Below are 19,388 nucleotides of genomic sequence, written 5' to 3' on the forward strand. Positions count from 1 at the left end.
AAACAGGTGTTAAGAAATTGATCTTTGAGATTCTGCCATGTCTGATACACACAATTCCTTTTTAAATAAGCAATCAGCTCATAGAGGATGAGAGTGGTGATAAGGAGGTGAATGTTTCCTCAGTGCTCTGCAGGATCCTCTGTCAGCAGGCCAGGGGTAAAATGCATTTACAGAACAGTAGGAGAGAAATCTTACCCTGTCACAGTGTGTTCCTGGGGAGTACTCAGCTTTATACTCTCATTTGCTCCCCACCTGGAATCACAAATTAAAAAAAAAAAAATTCCAACAGTTTTGTCTTTTTGCCTGATTGAACCTCATAGTGGAATGTGGGAAGGCAGACAAAGTTCCCTGGTCTGTGGCTGACTCACGTATCAACATCCAGCAGCAGATGTAGTAACAAGTTTCCAGAGAGAGCACAAGCTCCTGAGGTCTGTAGGTGATGCAGAACATTTTGTCCTGGCAGCACAGGCATTGAAGGCTATGGTCACCAGTCTGGCAGTGCCTGAGGTTGAAACGTCCTTCATTCTATAATCAATCACAAGATTCTTTTTAATTAACTTCTGTAAAATGTTCCCACTTCCAGTTTAAGGCATACTCAGCACTGATGAATAGGTGGCTCTTGGTGTGTTGCTCAAGTTCCAATTTATTAGACTTTTCTTTCTATTTTTGTTACATTACAGAAACTCAACTTACTGTATGAAAGTTTCCATTTCGCTGACGGTGGGTGAAAATGACACTGGACTCTGCTACAATTCAAAGATGAAATATTTTGAAAAAGCTGAACTTAGCAAAAGCAAGGAAATCTCATGTCCTGAAATTGAGGATTTTTTATTTCCATTTAGGGAGCCTGAAATTCTGTGGTATAAGGTAAGGAATTCAAGAGATTTATACTTTCAAATATATATTATGCAATGTTCTTACAGTTCTCTTGATCTAAATATTTTATGAAGCTTGGGTAGCTTTTAATTCTGTTTAGAAAAGACAACAGAACCAATGGTAGAAAAAAATGAACTAATTGAGAAAATCAAATGCTTCCTTTAGTAAACTGTATGAAATATTTACATATGCTTTACCTGAATAAACAGCTTAATTTTTCAGGATAAAATTCAGCAAATACTACCAAAACTTCAGTTTCTACATGTATACTCAAGGTTATATTTGCAAATATAATTTCATTGTTTTTATCAATAACCTTATTTTAATATTGGGTAATTATTTCTAGATCATTACTCAAGGGCCAAGTTCTTGCAAGTAGTGTGGCCTATGGGCAGTGCAGTAGAATTATTTATGGTATACAAGACTGTGCTACATAAAAAGTAAAATTTTGTGGCCTGGAAAGATAATGTCCAAATTGACTGATAGCATATTTAACATAGGAGAAATATAGCCAGCTACTTGCTTATTCTCATCTTGGATTTTGTGTCTGTAATAAAATACTTTTATAGATCAAGGATGCACCTTTTTTACATAGAGAGAGATTTGATTCTACGGTGGTTTTAGAAAGAGATATATAGCATCTTATTTCTCCTCATTTTCTTCTGTTTCTCTACATTTTTTATTTTTTTTTTTTAATTGAATTTAAAAAACATATCACCTGAGCCTGAGCTGCTGGTAATATAAAAGTCATAGATTGCAGACATAAGTGTAATGCTAAATAAGTAAATTAAATACGAACCACTGAGCAAATTAATGTCAGAAAAAAATCACCAAAGGAATCAACTCCCTTTTCTAGCCAGAGGCATGAATATCAGATCAGGTGACAAAATTAGTTTTAACCAACATCTCTATAGACTGAATTTTTACATATTTAGTTTTTATACATTTATAACTAACCTGGGCTCTTGCCTAGCCACCTTGACTTTGGGCAGCATTGTCCACAGTGGTCCATTTTAAGTGTAAGAGCAAAATCCCTGAAGTTTTATATTCTCTTTAAACAGGAATGCAAGTCAAAGACGTGGAGATCCAGTATTGTGTTTAAAAAGGACACTCTTGTCATTCGGGAAGTTAGAGAGGATGACATTGGAAATTACACTTGTGAGCTAAAATATGGATTCTTTGTTGTCAGAAGAACCACGGAGTTGACAGTTACAGGTAATTACAGGCTCTTTCTAACTCTTATATTTAGAAAAAAATCTCCACCGAATATTTTGGTTCAAGTTGTGTGTTTTTGAGCCATAAAATTTGAGCACATTGCTATGTGCCTAGGTATGGATGGTATGAACAGTAGATACATTAAAACTGTCCTCAATACTTCACAGTGGTATCTGTGACACCTTGACAAGTCTGAGTTTTGTACAGTTTTGTAAGCTTGTGGGCAGGTTTTTTGTGGGTTTTTTTTGTTTGTTTGTTTGTTGTATTTTTTGAGTGGAAAGTGTGGTGAAGGAACAGGTAAATTCAGAAAGCATGACCTCTTCCAGAAAACAAAAAGTCATTATGTCTATCACACTCTGTCATGTGATTAAATTACTTGGGACATAGAAATAGGTGTAGCAATAACTCCACAATACAAGTCTTTGGACATGAGAACAGCTGTAGCCACAACCCAAGAGCAGGAGCTCTATCCCAGTGAGGCCATTTCAAGCCTGTGACAGGTGCTTGAACAGCACATTATGTGGGACAGGAGCATTTTCCCTCTGTTATTCTCTCCCCACTTTCTCTAGTTTATAGTTCAAGAACTTCCTGATCTGTCATGCACTGTGGTTGCCAATTAATCTATTTTATATTAGTCTGTTTATTTTTTAATCCATTTAGTCTTGGCTTCGAAAGCGTTTTGAAGTGTTAAGTTCCACACAGTAATTATGCAACATGAATAAACTCTATAATTCAGCAAACAGCAATTGCATAAGATGCATTTAATATAAGTTGCTTTTAAAGCTGCCATATCAATATTTAAAATCCATTATCAATGAAAACAAAATATACACTCTAATAGTAACGTGCACAGCAGCAATATAATGTGAAGAATGGTCCATTGACCAGACCTCTAATTTTACAATTATGTGAAACATACAGCTGAACATACATGTAAGGTAAAAAATGAGCTTTTACAATTACAGGATTACACTGGTAGGCAGGAATATGTCATGATCTCTCTATGCTGTGTAGTTTCATGGTATATTTCCTAAAAGAAGGCAGAATGAGGATTTTCCTGGCAAAACAGAGGTGAATTAGATCCCTATGGTTGACAAAGAGGCTTGCAGTGTAAGTTCTTGGACCTTCAAAATATCTAGTAAACCAAGAAACAAATCTTTCAGAATGATTATGTGGGTTGTACTTGATTCTTTTTTTGTATCTAATGTATAAATCTGAGGTACAGCAGCAACTAGTGACAGACTTAGGTTAAGCATTAAGTTGAAACAGTTTCCTTTAATGGTGAAAAGTTTGTTCTCTCTTTCACTATATCACATTTTCCCTCCACATTAACAGAAATTATAGTCAAATAGAGAATGCAATTTTCTGCTGCTGGTTGTGTCTGGAAATCATATTGTTTATGTTGTTTTGGGAGATTCAAGGAATCAATCATATTTATTTAAACTCAATAACCAGGATCTCTTTGTTGTTGTATAGCATTGATTTATTTGGTTAGTACAGATAGGCAATTACTGTCAAGTGATTAACCTCACAACAAACATACTCTCTTTGATTGACTCTGATATAAAGAAAGCAGAGAAAGTTTCAAGTGTTTGATTTATCCTAAAAATAATGTGAATTATCTTTTGCAAAATTTGATACCTAGTTTTCAAAGTGCACATTTAGTGCATCTCTAAGTGATCCCTTCTGTCCCTTTGGTCAGTGCTCCACTGCACAGCAATATTTCAACAGGCTTAGTCTGACAGAAAAGAAAAAAAGCACTGGAACCAGATTCATGTTACTATTTGTAGGAATAGTTTAAAAAAAAATGTAATTCATCACTTATAGTGTAGGTAGGAGTTCAGTATTTAATGTTTAACTAGACAGAGACAGAAAGAAACTTGGCTGATTTTGATGTGTTAAAAATGAATGAATTCATAGGGAGGGAACTATTCAATTTCCACCTCTGCAAACCCCAGCAGATTTAAGGACAGCTCCAAATTAGTAAACTCCTTTAGTAGTACTGTGAGTCTTCATATTATCTTTAAATTGTGTGAATAAACAGAACAAGCAGAGAGATTTACTCACAGTACTGATTTTTGTTACACCTGTTCCTCACCACCTCCCTGTCTGGGCAGTTCTGGACAGTCACCACTGAGGGATTCCCTTCTTTTTCCCACTTAATGCATTTTGTCAGAATTGCTGTCTCCTTTAGGGAAACCTGCTGCTCTTACAGACTATTAACTATGGGTGTAATTATAAACGTTTTTTTCAATATTGGTGTTGTATATTCTTGTTATTATAACTCCTATGCTTTACACCTTACATATCTGAGTGTCTCATAGAGAAACATGGAATGGCTCTTATTCTGATTTATCATTACAGTTGAAAAATAAGAAGGGAATTCATGCATTTTGAAAAAGACCAAACTCACTTAATAGGTAGTATCCATCTCATCTAAGTATAGCAGCTGAAAACCTCTAAGCCATGGAAAAAGATAATTTCCTTTCTTTTTAAAAATGAGAGAAAAAAAATTGCCTGCTCTTAGCTTAAATTATAAGCACTCAATGCCTCCCTGGGTACACCTTTCCAATACACCATTGCAGTATGAACATGGCTCACTTTTTTTTCTTTTTTTTTTTTAGGGGAGGTTTGTTTCTTTCTTTGATCTTAATAGAGACTTAATTTTTTTTTTTAAGATCTGTATCTCACACCGAAAAAATATTATTGTCGAAGGGATTTGAATCAATTACTTTATTGTTCTGAGATGGGACCTAGAAATTCCCTGGTTTTCAAAACAAAAACTATATGCTGATTATTTTAGCTTGTAACTAATCAAAATATTCACATAAAAAGCATAATTGGTAAGCTTTTTGGTTTGTGGTTATGCAATTACACATTCTAAAATGTCCTGCAATGTACAAAGTCATTTGCAGACTTTTATACTTCAGATTAGCAGGTTTTCTTTTATATTGGGAATCTTAATTAAGGCATACCTGCTGTCTCTGGCATAATTAATTAAGAATGTGTTTAGTATTGGGAAAGAATCCTATTAGAAAAATATAGTTTTAATTCAGTCATGGTGAACAACATGGGTCGAAAATACTTTGCTTCAGAGATTAGTTTTATTTAAATAATAGGTTTAATAATCTTTTTTACTTATAATACCAAGGCATTTGTAAACACTTTATGCTTCTGAAGGGTTTCTTTCAGGTCAAATGAAGTCCAGCCTGTGTCTGAGAGAGAATATCCCTGTCCCCACTGCAATAACATGTAGCTCTCCATCATGAACAGTCATAAAGCAAACAGACCCTTACAGTTGGAACATTACTCATTCTGGTTTAGTTCTAAATATTAAAATACTTTTTCCATTCTGTCAAAAATAAGAAAAGCTTATACCTTGTAGATGGAATCAGTAGATTCTTAATCCTGCAGCCTTTCCTCACAGATACCTTTTGTTTTCTATATTCAATGATTAGACCCTGAGAAGTTCCCTTGGAAACGACTCCTGCTGGAATGAGCACAATTTTAGATTTACTGATTCCAGCATGTTTGCAATCAAGCTATAGGAATAATAAATAGACAGGGTAATTTTTTTATTATTTAAATTCAGCCTGCTCAGTTTAACAAATTTCTGCAATAATCTTGAAAGTGGCAGTTTACTCTTCTCCATCTTCAACCCACGACTTTTTTCATCTTTTGGGTTTTTTTAAGCAAAAAAAAAAGATATGCATTTTTCTCATTCAGTTCTGCTGTAGTCAACTCTCAGTGCTGCTTACAGTTTGGGTTATGTTGAATAAGCTTTGTCTCATTTCCTTTCTGATAGATTAAGTCTTCATTAGCATAATGGGAAATCTTAAATGACTACATGTATGTATATATTTTTAGAGCTGGTAAGATCACTGTAAAAAAAAAATAATATGAATAAATACTTGTGATTAAATTATATACCTAGCCTTACAGCTCAAAAATGTGGATCTTTTATATACAGCTACCAACCATATATTGTGAATTAAAAACAAACAAACAAAAACCTGAAAGGGACACACACACACACACACACACACACACACACACACACTTTGAAAGTTCTAGCCTAATCTTTACCATCTTTTTCCCAAAAAAAATTTGTCTTCAATTTCTTCCAGGTGTGCTGCTCTTTCTCATTCAGTATTCATCAGAATGCAGAGCAGTGCTGCCATAAGTATGTTCCTCTTCATTTTTAGCAGGTTCTAGGTGAGAAAATTATTAAAGAACAAAGAGAGTTGTTTTCTAAGAATTTAGAGCTTTATCACAGGCTCTACTTGGTTCCTAAAGTTAATGACAGGTATGAACCATATTTAAAGTACCCAGTGACTCCTTGATTCAGCTGATCCTAATAATTATCAGAGCTGACGTTCATTCCTTTTGTTCGTCATTAATTTAATTCAATTCCAGAACATACTCAGATAGAACTTCTATTTGCCATTATTCTGTGCAAAGACTAATAAAATATAAAGCAAACAATAGACTCATTATGAAAGCAGCATGTTCAAAATACTAACCTAGCATATTAAAATACATAAAATCCTGTAGGTTTAGCAATTTATGGCTAAAGAATGGGTTGACTTTTTTTATAAATTAGAAATGAGTGATTTTCTTTTACAGTGCAGTCATTTTAATATGCCTAAAAACAAGGGTCTAAATTAATTTTCTTTGTGTATTTGAATAATAATAATATATAATCAAAACATTTTGTTGATGTTTGATAAAATATTCTCTATAAATGTTCATTTAACACATTTATTGTAAATGGATTTAGAGGGTTATTAAAAACCAGCCTTAAATGAAGACAGCAGTGAGCAATGCTTTTTGTATTTTACTTCAAAGGAAGTGCAGATGATGTCATGTACTCTATGTTATAAATTGAAATGATGAATTAGAAAACCAGCTTCAGCAATTTAGCCAAAGAAGATATGCAAAAATTAAAGGGAGAAAAAAATTCCAGGTTAATTTTCAACCTTGCTGCTGGTGACCCTTTGACATTTCTTCCTTTGTCATATACTGTGTTGGGGTGCTCACAAAGACCAGTCTTAATTATTAGAGATTACTCCTACCATAGTTAGGCCAGAGAGAAGATCCTCTAAACAGTAATTCAAAGTAGGCAAAGCAGGGTGGTCAAAACTTATTCAACAGAACAGACTCCATGGGCTTTAGAAGGAAAATTTTCTCTCCTTAAAATAAAGCCTGATTAATAACTTGTTCCCTTTGGGTGATGTGTTTATATTTTCATCATTCTGGACAATGCCCTATTTATGTAAAGGATACTGCTCTTTTTCTGTTATTTACCAAAAGTCCTCCAGGTTGTGGACACTTGTTGATGATGTAGTCATGACTTTTGCTGGACAATACAGTGACAGTAAAAGTCTGGGGGAGGATTCAATAATTGGTAAGAAATAGAATAAATCTTCATCCATAATCAAAATGAAGAATTCCACTTAAATAAATTTGATATTATGCAAGAAGTGCAGTGAATTACTGTGCATACTGTTATTAAATTTACAACAATTTTGCTTATTTCTTTTTAAACTTGATTTTTTTTTCCTGAAATTTGTTGGGGTTTTTTTCAATTTTAGCTTTGTAAGTTTAAACACTAAGGTAAAGTAATAAGTCCAAATAAATTTGGTTTTTTTTTACATTAGGTGAAGGAAAAAAAATAGGGAAATGACATTTCCAAAATAGAAGTTTATTTGTGTGAGTCAATTTCCCTTTCTTCATGAGTCATATGAGAATATTGAAATAAAAACAATGTGAGTGGATGTTGTTACCAAGATGATTGCTTCAGTTTAGTGTAGTGAGGTTGTTAAGATGAGCTACATTCTACAGAGAGAAAGAATTTGCAGGCAAAAGTTTATCACAGAAATGTGTTGGTGACTACTAAAGATATAAAAGACATATAAACTTGTAGTTCAATAGCATCTCACAAAATTAAATAAATCTGTTGTTAAGGCACCCAAGATGCTTATTAAACAACCTTTTAAAAAGTAGATAAATTACATTGAATGCTAATGTTTAGTGATATTGCTGCGGAATCAGAAGACTTCATTTTACTTTTACGTTCCCCCAGAGTATGTTAAATCCACCAATACTGTCCTAACTGTGCATTTGTCATTTCCAAAGCTTTTTTTGTACTGCTTCAGATAATTTATATGTACAGTGGAGTCTTCCAGGATGGTACTTTAATAAACCAGAGTATAAAATGTACCAGTACAATAGCATAAAGACCTTGTGTTGCTCCTGTCCTAAAAACAATCTATACACATGCTTAAAAACAGTCTATACACAATTAGACTAACTGGATATTTAGCTATAAAATGGAGACAATTTTTTCCAATGCTTTCAGTGTCTTTCAAATGGCTTTGGCAGATTCTAAACTCAGAGCTACTAAGCAAAGTTATATTGGTAATATATATGTTCAGAGAGAAATTCCAGACAATACATGTGCCTGAAATCATTGCAATTGTTTTAAAAGCAGAAAATTTTTGTTTACAGAAGAAAAGCAAAGACACCTCATTTTAACTGCAGCAATATCACATGGGGACATGTAAATAATAGCCTCAAAGTCATTTAGAAGGTATCTATGTTCCACTATATTAAAAGAGCAACTTCTTTTAGACTATTGACCTCCTCAGAAATATTGTCATTTTCCCTTCAATGACCTGGAAGAAAAAAACAAAAAAAGACTTTTTCATACTGTTGTCTCATAGTATTAATTAACCACCCAAAATATCACAGTTTGCAAACAACAGAAAAATAGTGCATGTCAAATTTAAGAAACAAGTTTTACTTCAAATTCTATTACAAGTGTGAATCAAGACTGAAACGTTAGTTTCTCTGAGATCAATGTCCATTTGACCATTGACTTAAAGAGTCAATATTTCATCTTTTGACTTTCTGGTTTTGAAAGATCAGACCTGATGTTAATTTTAAACATTGAAATCAGTTTTTAAAAATTTTAGCTCTGTAAATCTACTTGATGTTTTATTGGTTATACTGTCATGCAATTTCTTTCAGTTCCCTGAGAATAATTAAAATATTCTTTCTTCATGCTTTAGTAACAGGCAAAATGCATGGTAGCTGCATAGTGACCCTCCAAAATAGGATGAAGAGATGAACAAGGGATGATTTTTTTTTTTTTTTTTTAAATCATAATAATAAGGGATATCCTGGCCATCTATTTCTACATGACCATGAAGTACAGATTTTAATTCTGAATCTGTCTCAAACTGTAATTCCTCCCAGTTTACTCTCTTTGGTAAACAGTTTCTTTCAGTCCTTACTGAAATAAATTTTGGTAAAAACACCTACTGACCTATTGGAAATAATACAGAGCTGCAACTCAGCAGTCAAGACAAATAACTCTGCACTCCAGGGTACTTTATCTGAAAAGTTTAAAAATTAAAGATATGTTAAAGGGAATAGAAATTACTGAATTAAAAATGTATAATAATTTAACTTCTGATGCTTTACTTATCTATGTTAGAGTTTAATATAGGAAAACAATTTCACCAGCTTTTCTTTTTTCGGTATGAATGTGATAACACACAATAATTGTTTGAACATGAAAAAGAAATTGGAACCAGCAATGACATTTTTCCATTTCTTTAATGCAGTTCTTCCTTTTGCTTTGGAGCATTATATTCACATCCAGAATGGGATTCATTTAAAAGTGTTAGATATAACTTCATAGAAAGATGACTGAGGAGTGATACAAATCAGTGAATTTCCTCCACACTCTTTAAAGAAGTGAAGATGGAAGAACTAGGGTAGAAAGATGCCTGTGAGTTTTCTCCCTTTCTAAACCATTGTTTCACCTCACTGCATTCTTCCAATGTTCAACAAGAAAATTATAATTCTCCAGGCACCCAATATGGCAAAAAACATTCCCAGCCCTTAATAAGCCCTTTGTGGAGCCACTACTCCTACAGCTCAACTTGTGGAAGGTTTATTTATGGTGCATACATGACCTGTTGGGGTGTTTTGTTTTGCTCCTTTTCTAGAGGTAAGCTTCCTCTCACCTGGGTTTAATATTTACACCCACTGGTGTATGAGCTGGCTGCTCTTCTTGACAATTCCATGGACTGATATCTTCTTTATGCCACTGGGCTGAACATCAAATGAGCTGAGTTTTACAGAATTCCACTTCCATCTCTTCACTGTCCAATGGCTTACATTGACAAACTCAAATGTAGATTTATAATATAGGCATCTACACCACAAGAATCCTACTTTAAGGTTTCACAGTTGTTATGGCTATAACCTTTGGAAACGGCAAGCTGTCTCTACATAATATTTTCTTGTTATAAAGCAAGCACAAAAAATCATGTCGGCTTTTCAAAGCAGACAAGGAAAAATTTGTAGTAGAAATATTATTTGTTTTTTGAACAAGAGGTACAGCTGGGGGGAAAAATGCAAGCTTTTGGGTGTACAAGGCTGTCTTTAAATCTCAGGGGCTTAATATACCAGTTGGTCTAATAAAATTTATTGGTTTTACCTCTATATATCTAAAGCAACATTACTGTTATTATTTTTCATGGTATTTAAGTTATCTTAGGAGGGAATCACAGCACGCATTTCTTTAAGCTAGCTGCAGGGTACAAAATAAGTATAGGGTATTTTATTAAAATATAGCTATTTTGATTAATTTTTTGCAGTTAGGATAAACTGTGCTTCACATGTAACACTGAGTTTCCCTTTTCCATTCTGTGCTTTCTTTGAAAGTGATGATTGTGACTACAAGACAACTGGAAGCTTTCCTTTTATACTTCACTGTTCTCAGTTCAGCACAAACTAAATATAAAGAAAAATGAGACCTCTTTGAGAACAAAGGTTTCGGTTTGAGAGCTGCAGTAAACAGAATAAATGTTTTATTAGAAAGCAGGTGGGTTACAATGCTTCAGTGTAGAGATGGTAAATTTATTTTAAGCTCCTATTTCTCTTCAATATATCTTCTAACAGGAGTTATGTTGCTATCAGTAGTCTTTAATGTCCAGGTGGGTAAAGAACTGAGAATAGAGGTGATTTTTGTTTTCTTGTCATATAGCTCTGCCAGGAAAGCTTGTCTCTTCCATACACATCCAAGTGGGAAGTGCAACTTGCCGTGAGCATCTGGTTCCTCCTCAGCTTTGAGCCTGGCACCAGAGCCCAAGCACCAGCTGCCTTATGGCATCCCGTGCTGGACCTGTCCTCCATTCCACCCCCTCTGACTCTGCATTTTCACTGAACGGTTCCTATCTTTGTATTTTGGAGTTGCTAAGTGCTGCTCAGTTTGTGATTTCAGTGGCCCAAGCCATTCTCTCTCAAAACCTCTTTGCCCAGTCTGCCCCACGATTGCCCAAACCAGCAACGCATTTTGGGTCTTGGTGTCACATCTGGGATGTTCAGCAGCAGGAGGTACCTTTGAGGGGCCACACTGCCTCCCCACAGACTGCTCTGGTTGTTCCTGCCCTCCAGCAAGCCACCCATCTGCCCATCCCACCCTGGGCAACACCTGTGCAGCAGCAGCGGACGAGCCAAGTCTGGGAAGAAAAGCAGCACAAAAGGATTCCCTGAGACAGGAGCAGCAGGGACCTCTGCTCCTGTGGGCCAAAGTGAGCACCTTCCCACCTGGCCACAGCCTCCAGCCCAGCAGCCACCCCTCCACACAGTGGCAGAGCATTGCTGACATCCTGTTTTGAATTTTCTGGTGTTTTGTTCCTTCAAAACAATTCCATTAGTTTTTCGGAATTTTTGAGCTAGTGTTCAGAATTCAAAAAGTCACTCATGAATAACTAGGCAAAGGGCAAAAAATGCATTGTGATAAGCTCATTTAAATAGAAATAGGCTCATTCCTTTGTGTGGGTTGCATATGCTTTTTTATTTATTTTTTATTTAATATCTTGATTTTTATGAGTAAATTCAGTTTTCTGAGGAGCTACTCTGACACCACCAGGAAAAATGAAAAAAATTAAAGCTAGGTGAACTGTTTGTCATTTTTATTCAGCTAGCACTGTCTAGAATTTTTGCTTGCATTTGAACAGTGACAGTTTATAAGAATGAATGGGGAGGGGCAGGAACAGAAATTTAAAAAGAAAAGACTCTTGCAAAATGTGGATAATATGACATTTAGTGGAGATTATGTGATCACAATGGGAAAAGCATTTATTTTTTCCCTATTCTTGTCCACAAATAAAAAAGCTGTGCACTTATTGGAAATAGTCCTATGCAGCTATTTCTCTTACTAAGAGAAGCTCTAAAGACTAAAGAAAAATGCTTGAAAGATCTAGTCTGGCTTTTGAAAAGTCAAGGACATTTCAAAATGCTTTTACATGTTTTCTGTAATGTCTTATTCTAATATATTATAAATGGTAGTTGGCAGATTACAACTCATATTTTCAAAAGCTAATGTCTGTACTGTTCTGCTCTAGGTGTCTTCTTGTCTATGTGATTCAAAAACATCTTTGTGATCTGTCATGGCAGTTTTGATGTGCACATAAAGCTGAGAGAACAAGGATTTATAAACTCCACTCAGAAAGGCATACAGGTAGAAGTGCCTGTTAAGAGGTGGGCAGAAAGCATGAAGCACTGAAGGTGTCCTACTTCAAACTATAGTATATATAAATTAGAATAAAATATTATAAGTACGAGTTCAGGGTCTTGTTTTTACTTAATAGCTCCTTAAGATACAAGATAACTGTCAGTGTTGGGTTTTTTTATGATCTGTCATTTGAAAGCAGCAGTTCTTAAAAATGCTACTTTATTAAAAAAAAAAAAAACAAACAATATAAATTGTGGAGGAGGAGGGTGGACCTTACAGGCCGAATTATAAGACTTTCATGACTTGAAATTTTTATTTCTTTTTTTGAATATATGGCAAACTCACTCTAAGAAAACATGAGAGCTGATCTGGCTCTCTCATTAAACTGAGTGCTTCACAGTATCAAAGGGCAGAAAACTTGCATTAACTTGATTAAAAATACAGTACAGAGTCAACAGAAAAATGACAAATTTACTTTTGGTACTTTAAAAGGATTTTGTGGGCAGAAAGGTGAGGTATATTTAATAAGTTAATTGTTGAAGAATGAATAACTACATGTGTGGAAGGTTCTTACAGTTCCTGCTCAGGTATATTATGGAAGAGTAAATAAAATGCATAGAGTAAAACATGCAATTCTGGTTCAAAAACTAAGGTGGAGGTGGTTTTAATTCTTGTTTGTTTATGGCAACTGATAACATCTAGTTAAATTAACTGCACTACTGTTAAATTTTCAGGATGTGGATTTCAACTTCAACATGCATGGAAGAAGGGTATTTATTTTTTAAAGGCCTTTCAGCACTGTCAGCAAGTTAGGATGGAAAAAAAAATTGTTTTCTGCAATTTCAGCCATTAAAAGAGAAGTTAAACCAGTGCTAAACCTGTGGTCTGGAAAGGATTTTGAGAACAGAAAAAAATAATTTGCACTGGATTGGTGAATTGTTATGTTAAAAATTTGAAAGATGGTGAAAAGTGTACTCACCTACAACTGAGAGACATTTGGTGATTTTTTTACATATTCCAATAAAAACAACAGTCACATTAGTATTAAAATCAGTTTTACCTCTGTGTAATTTTAATTATAAATATTCAAGTCTTTTAATTAAACATGTACACACACCCATTCATTTGAGTTTGCTGACTGCCAGTCAGCAGAAAGAAATATCTTTTCATTGTCCAAAATCTTTGCCAATGGAGAGGAGAGGAGAGGAGAGGAGAGGAGAGGAGAGGAGAGGAGAGGAGAGGAGAGGAGAGGAGAGGAGAGGAGAGGAGAGGAGAGGAGAGGAGAGGAGAGGAGAGGAGAGGAGAGGAGAGGAGAGGAGAGGAGAGGAGAGGAGAGGAACACAAAGGTTGCTTTTCTGTTTGTTTGTTTGTTTTGTGAGGAGAAAAAAATATCAGTTTTAAAAGAGCTTAGCTGTATTTGACCTTTATCAAATTTTGAGTCACACATCATTGAAGAAATATATGGGATTGTCTGCCCTGGAAGGAAAATACAATTTTAACAAGAGAAAGACAATTTTAAAATTCTGCTATAATTTTAGGAAGTTCTTCTATGAGATAAAAGGCAGACTTTTTATGTCTATAGTAATACACCAACTCTTTTTCCTAAATAAGATGACAGTTTTGCTGGGTGCAGGAGAAGAGTAGCTGTGAATTCAAACCAAGGCAGTAGAAGAGCTGTTGATAGAGAACTTGTTTAACACAAACATATATTTCTTTCTACTGTGCAATGGGAGCCTGGGAAGACTGCAACACCCCCTTAAAGATTAGTGGTGTACAGGAGAAAATGAATATGCAAATATACAAAGAGCAAGAGGCTTCCACCAGTCGAGATGGGGAAAAATGCATGTAGAGAAGACAGTGATTTATTTTTTTTCTATAGGAAGTCCAGTGTAAATGCAGCTATGATTTTCCCTACTCTGGGAATTGACACTAAAGACTGGTGAGGTAGTCAGAAGTTCTGAATATATTTAAATGAATACAGTTGTATCTGTCAGCATGAATGGCTGCTATAATCACAGCTTTTAAAACCCACTGTTGGCTTCAACTCTCCATGGTACAATGGAGCTCTTCAGAACTACAATAGTTGTTGACATTCCATTAAAGAAAACAACAGAAATGGAATGAATATGCTTAGATTTCTTTTTACTCTGTACAACCGATTTATAAAAAGAAATAGCAGAGGGAGAGAAAAACAAGACAAACCACTGTGAAAAGTAATTAAAGATATGAAAAATTGGGAAGGGTAAAATACTGCTACAGCTATAGTTGAGAGTATTTGTCACTCTTTAAACTATTAAGTGGATTTTTAAAAATTGAATATCACTATATCATTAGGATTATCATAGCTATTGCACCAAATTTTGTTTCTAATTTCTGTTAAAAATAAGGTTATATAAGGTTTTTAATTTATCATTTATGTACCAGCAGGTCGTATAACAACTGTTGCACAAGATTTGTTCAGTTTAAACTATAAGAATTTAGATTTTAACTGCTGAGAAGTTCAAAGGTGATGGATGTTCAGTTAAATTTTTGCATTCTATATTTCTGTTTCTATTAGTTGGTGATGAATGATGAACCCTACCTGAATCTCACTGAAATGATGTTTTCATGAAAGTTTGCTGCCCAAGTTTATATAGAATGATCCTGTGCAAACATCAGCCAAAGACACAGCTAGACATCATTTACTTGTTTAAAAAATCATGCTTTCCCTCTCCCCCTCCAAAGGGTAGCTCTCAAAATCATTTTAGAATTTATATGAAATACGTTGAAGAGCTTTGCCTTTACCTGTCAGCTTTGCCTTTACCTGTCATCATGAAATACTTCAACTGCAGCATGCAGCCTTTTCCTGTTTGAAAACCTTTATTACTGTTGTGCTCATTCTAAGGAATATAGAAAGTGAGAGGCTCCAAATTGCCTGTGAAACTATTACTACATAATCCACTGCATGATGTTCCTTTTCTTGCTTAGTGACTTTTTTTCTAGAAATGGCATTGTAGCAAAGTAAACAACACTGTCAAATATATAAACCTTTTTTCTCCCTCCCTCCCTAAGGTTATGTTAGCTACCTATATAGGCATTTGAGAGATATATTTGCATCTTATGCACAAATGGTAAACAATATTGAAATGTAAATGCATAAAGAATATTAGAATAGGTTTTTGAAATATTAATTAATGTTTAATATGGATTTATTATACAAATAATCTGTCACAGCCAGTAAGTCTTCCTTCTCCTTCTGCACTGAGCAAAAGTAGAACACCTTAGCTAGGAAAAATTAGAAGTACTTTTAATTTTGTCTACTAAATTTAAGGTGGGACTTTTGCATCCACATAACAAATTGATTTTAAATAACCTTGATTGTCCTTTGAGACTTGCTCCACATGCCTGGATCCACAAAGCATTGTTAAACAGGTTAGAGTGCAAGCTGTAAATATTGAAATTGTGAGTCTGAGGCATCTTGACAACAAGACAAGCATTTAGAATTCTTCTAATCTTTTTTTCATATGTCATCTGTAAGAAAGTGAATGCTTACATTAGAAATCAAGCCTTTAAAAATTGCTGTCTATTCCTCAGTTTTCTTTCTGGGAGATTTATCTCTGCCTAATACACATGGAAAAAATAACTAAAATTATTTTAAAATGTCTTTTTTTCAGAGTCATGAGCCAAGTCTTAATGGTCTATGAAATAAGAATGCATAAGTAAATGAAAAAAAAATAAAAATTGAGAACTTAGACTGTATGGAAGTGAAGAAATTTGGGAAGAGGAAATGTTAGAGAAGATAGATACTGCAGCAAATGTGGCTCAAAAACTCTTAGTAGAACTAGTGGGAATTAACTATTAGGATGTGCTGCCTGAAAGATCGCAATCTTCACAAAGTCTTTTTATCTGAATGTTATAATTTTGTTACTTGTATAGTAGCTCCATAAAATTATGATTTTTGTGACACTGCTGGAGTCAGTGAAATGTCACCCCTGTCTTGCAGTCATTCTTGGAAAACAGGCTTACCAAGAAAATAAATAAAAACACATTCTAAACAGCTACTGCAATACTGCATTACAAGACCTGTCATAGGCAGGAGCTTTCTTTGTGTGTTCAGACAGTTCCAGGTTTGGAGATATATATTAAAAAAAACCAAAAAAACCACTTTAATTTCACTACTGATGAATTCAGAGACTTAGAACTCAAAATCTCTCTTAATCTCTCAGTCATCTGTACTAGATTCATGAGAAGAGGGACAAAAAGACACTAAATTCCTGTTTATAAATGAACAGGCATATCTCATTGTGATTCCTGTCAGACAATGTCTACATCACAGAAAATGCTGTTACAGTCAGCAATAATTGGCACCTTCTTTGGTCATCTCAGAGAAGGTGGAACTTGCATGGTTTTGGAGGTTGCACTATCAGGCAGAATCCCAAAAGTACATTAGAGTACAGGGAGGATGAAGAAACCTCTCTGCTTTGGTTCATAGATAAAGAATTTGGCTCATGACATCATGATTATTTGCTACTCAGGATAAATGACTTCATGTGAAATTAAATGGTCTCTGATATAGAAATGGAGACAACAACTCTTGAATGACAAATCAAGATGTTTACTGAAGTACTGCCTATATTCAAATTTTGTGGGTTTTTTTGGTGTTTCTTTTTTTTTTTTTTTTTTTTTTTCCCACACAGAAAAGAAGAAAATTGGATTACCTGGATAAGAATTTAATTTAAATGTATTGATCCCTGCATGAGATACCCAGATTACTGCTAGATGGTGGCCTGCCTGGGCTCAGCCAGAGTTAGGCTAACCTGCAGACATTTATGCTGAGGGACCTGATGTATTCTGCTCACCTTGTGCAGTGTCAGCTTTAATATTTCTTAAACAGCGTTTCTAGCAGTTGGACTTGATAAACTTGGGGATCTTTTCCAACCTAAACAATTCTCTGATATTATGATTCTATGAAAATAGCTGTGGTATTCTCTTATGCCACTACAAGATCCCTTCAGCCCAGCCATATTTTGCAGCCACATAGTTCAGCAGCTGACAGTAGGTATCAATATTAGTGTGTGCACTAACTCTTGAAAATGGCCTGAAAAGAAGGTGATTCTTTGCTCTTTCCATTTGAAATTCATCCTTGTTCTATCAGGATCCCAGACTTCACTTGGTACTCTCTGAATATTTTTCTAACTTCAAATAATATTTTAGATGTTTAAAATTGAGTTGGAGACAGTTTTCATGAGACCAGTGTGTATATATATATATATATTAATGGTATTAAACTCATTGAATTGTAAGTATTTTTTTTCCCAAATAACAGCTAATTGTTTTCAAATAGCAATTTACAGGGTAAAAATCAGGATTTGCACTCAGAAAGGCAGTATTAGTTCAAAACAAACAAACAGAATCCCACCAGCCAACAGCAGAAGTCAGTGATAGCCTCCGCTGCTTATCCCAAAATGTGAAAGGAAAGCAGAAAACTTGCACTCTGCAGTCAGTATCCTGCCCAAATTTCGAGCCATTGCCTTGAAGTTCATGGCTGCATTGCACTTCTAGAGCTCCTATCTCATCAAAACTGCTGCAAAATTAAACACTGAACTGTGCTCTGAGAGCCGAGACAGACACTGGAATTTTCCATAATGGTCACGAAATTTTCCTGTGCTGCTCCCTGCTGGATCCCAGCTGCCCACAGCCCTGAAGGTGAGCTGTACAAAATGCTTTCCAGCAGCACCCACTTGGTAATTGTTTTTCTGACTAAACTTTCCAGTGCTTCTAAACCAGGCAGCATTTCAGACTGCAGTGAAAACTGCACAATACATGGTTGCCTGTGACTGTCAAACCTCCTGGAGTGGTGTTGGCAGGTAAGGGCTGCTCATTTCTAGCTAATATGGACTTTTTCTAGTCAGTTGAAGACATGTTGGATGTGGCAGTGCTGGGATCAATCTTTAGCTTCGTACTCAGAAAATGTTCTCAAACACATTTCCCAATTTCTTTTTTACAAATAGAAGCACATAACACTTTGTGTGCTTGCCTTCCCAGTCACAAACTCTTCTGATCACATTCTGAGGGACAGAAAAGTCTTCAGGTATTCACTTCAAATTTTGTAATTCAAGCTTGGTTCATAATTTTATTATGTGCCTAACAGCATTTGGACACCAGAGGAATGCAGCAGTCACCCTGAATGATTTATAGAAAGACTTTTTTTTTTAAAGTTAAAATAGATATTTAAAAAATAAAGTGTTTTGAATTAATGCTGCTCTGAGTTTCATAATTGCAGACATATAAAAAGGCATCTGTGAAACATGTAGAGCTACAGAATAGGTAGTTGCAACTTTATTTACCTAATAAGTATTTTCTGGGTAATAATGCAAGTTAAAGTTCTTTCCTGGATTATCATCCTTCATGGAAAGCTTTCATTATCCCCTCACTGACCCTCAGACCATTTCAAGAATTACATTTCCTTCCCCCCACATGGCAGTGAAAAGCTGGGTCAAATGGGACTGTGCTTCTGCTTCCCAGGAGGTCAAGGCTGAGTGTTGGAAGATGTCCCTCTCTGCCATTAGTGCTGCTTTGGAACAAAAAAATACCTGTGCAACTGGACTAAACTGTCCTGAAACTCTGACTTTTCCCCATGTAAACCTCTCCTCTCTGCCTCTTGCTTATCAAGGAACTAAATACCTTACAAAGTGAAAAATAGGCAGGACATTCATAGAATTCATATACAGAGGTACACACATGATATGAATAAGTAAGAATAATAATAGGTTGTTCAGATCTG

At 35.0% G+C, this 19,388-nt stretch overlaps 1 protein-coding gene across 1 annotated transcript in view; it reads left to right on the top strand.

Moving 5' to 3' along the window:
• The window catches only part of IL1RAPL1 (interleukin 1 receptor accessory protein like 1), a 669,427-nt gene that overhangs the window by 408,945 nt on the left and 241,094 nt on the right, over positions 1-19,388 (top strand). The window contains exons 4-5 of the mRNA XM_056502208.1: positions 681-867; positions 1,938-2,091. Of these exons, the coding sequence (XP_056358183.1) occupies positions 681-867; positions 1,938-2,091 (341 nt within the window). The remainder of the gene's footprint in view (positions 1-680; positions 868-1,937; positions 2,092-19,388) is intronic.

Source organism: Oenanthe melanoleuca, chromosome 1 (assembly GCF_029582105.1).
Source record: "Oenanthe melanoleuca isolate GR-GAL-2019-014 chromosome 1, OMel1.0, whole genome shotgun sequence".
Classification (NCBI taxonomy): Eukaryota; Metazoa; Chordata; class Aves; order Passeriformes; family Muscicapidae; genus Oenanthe; species Oenanthe melanoleuca.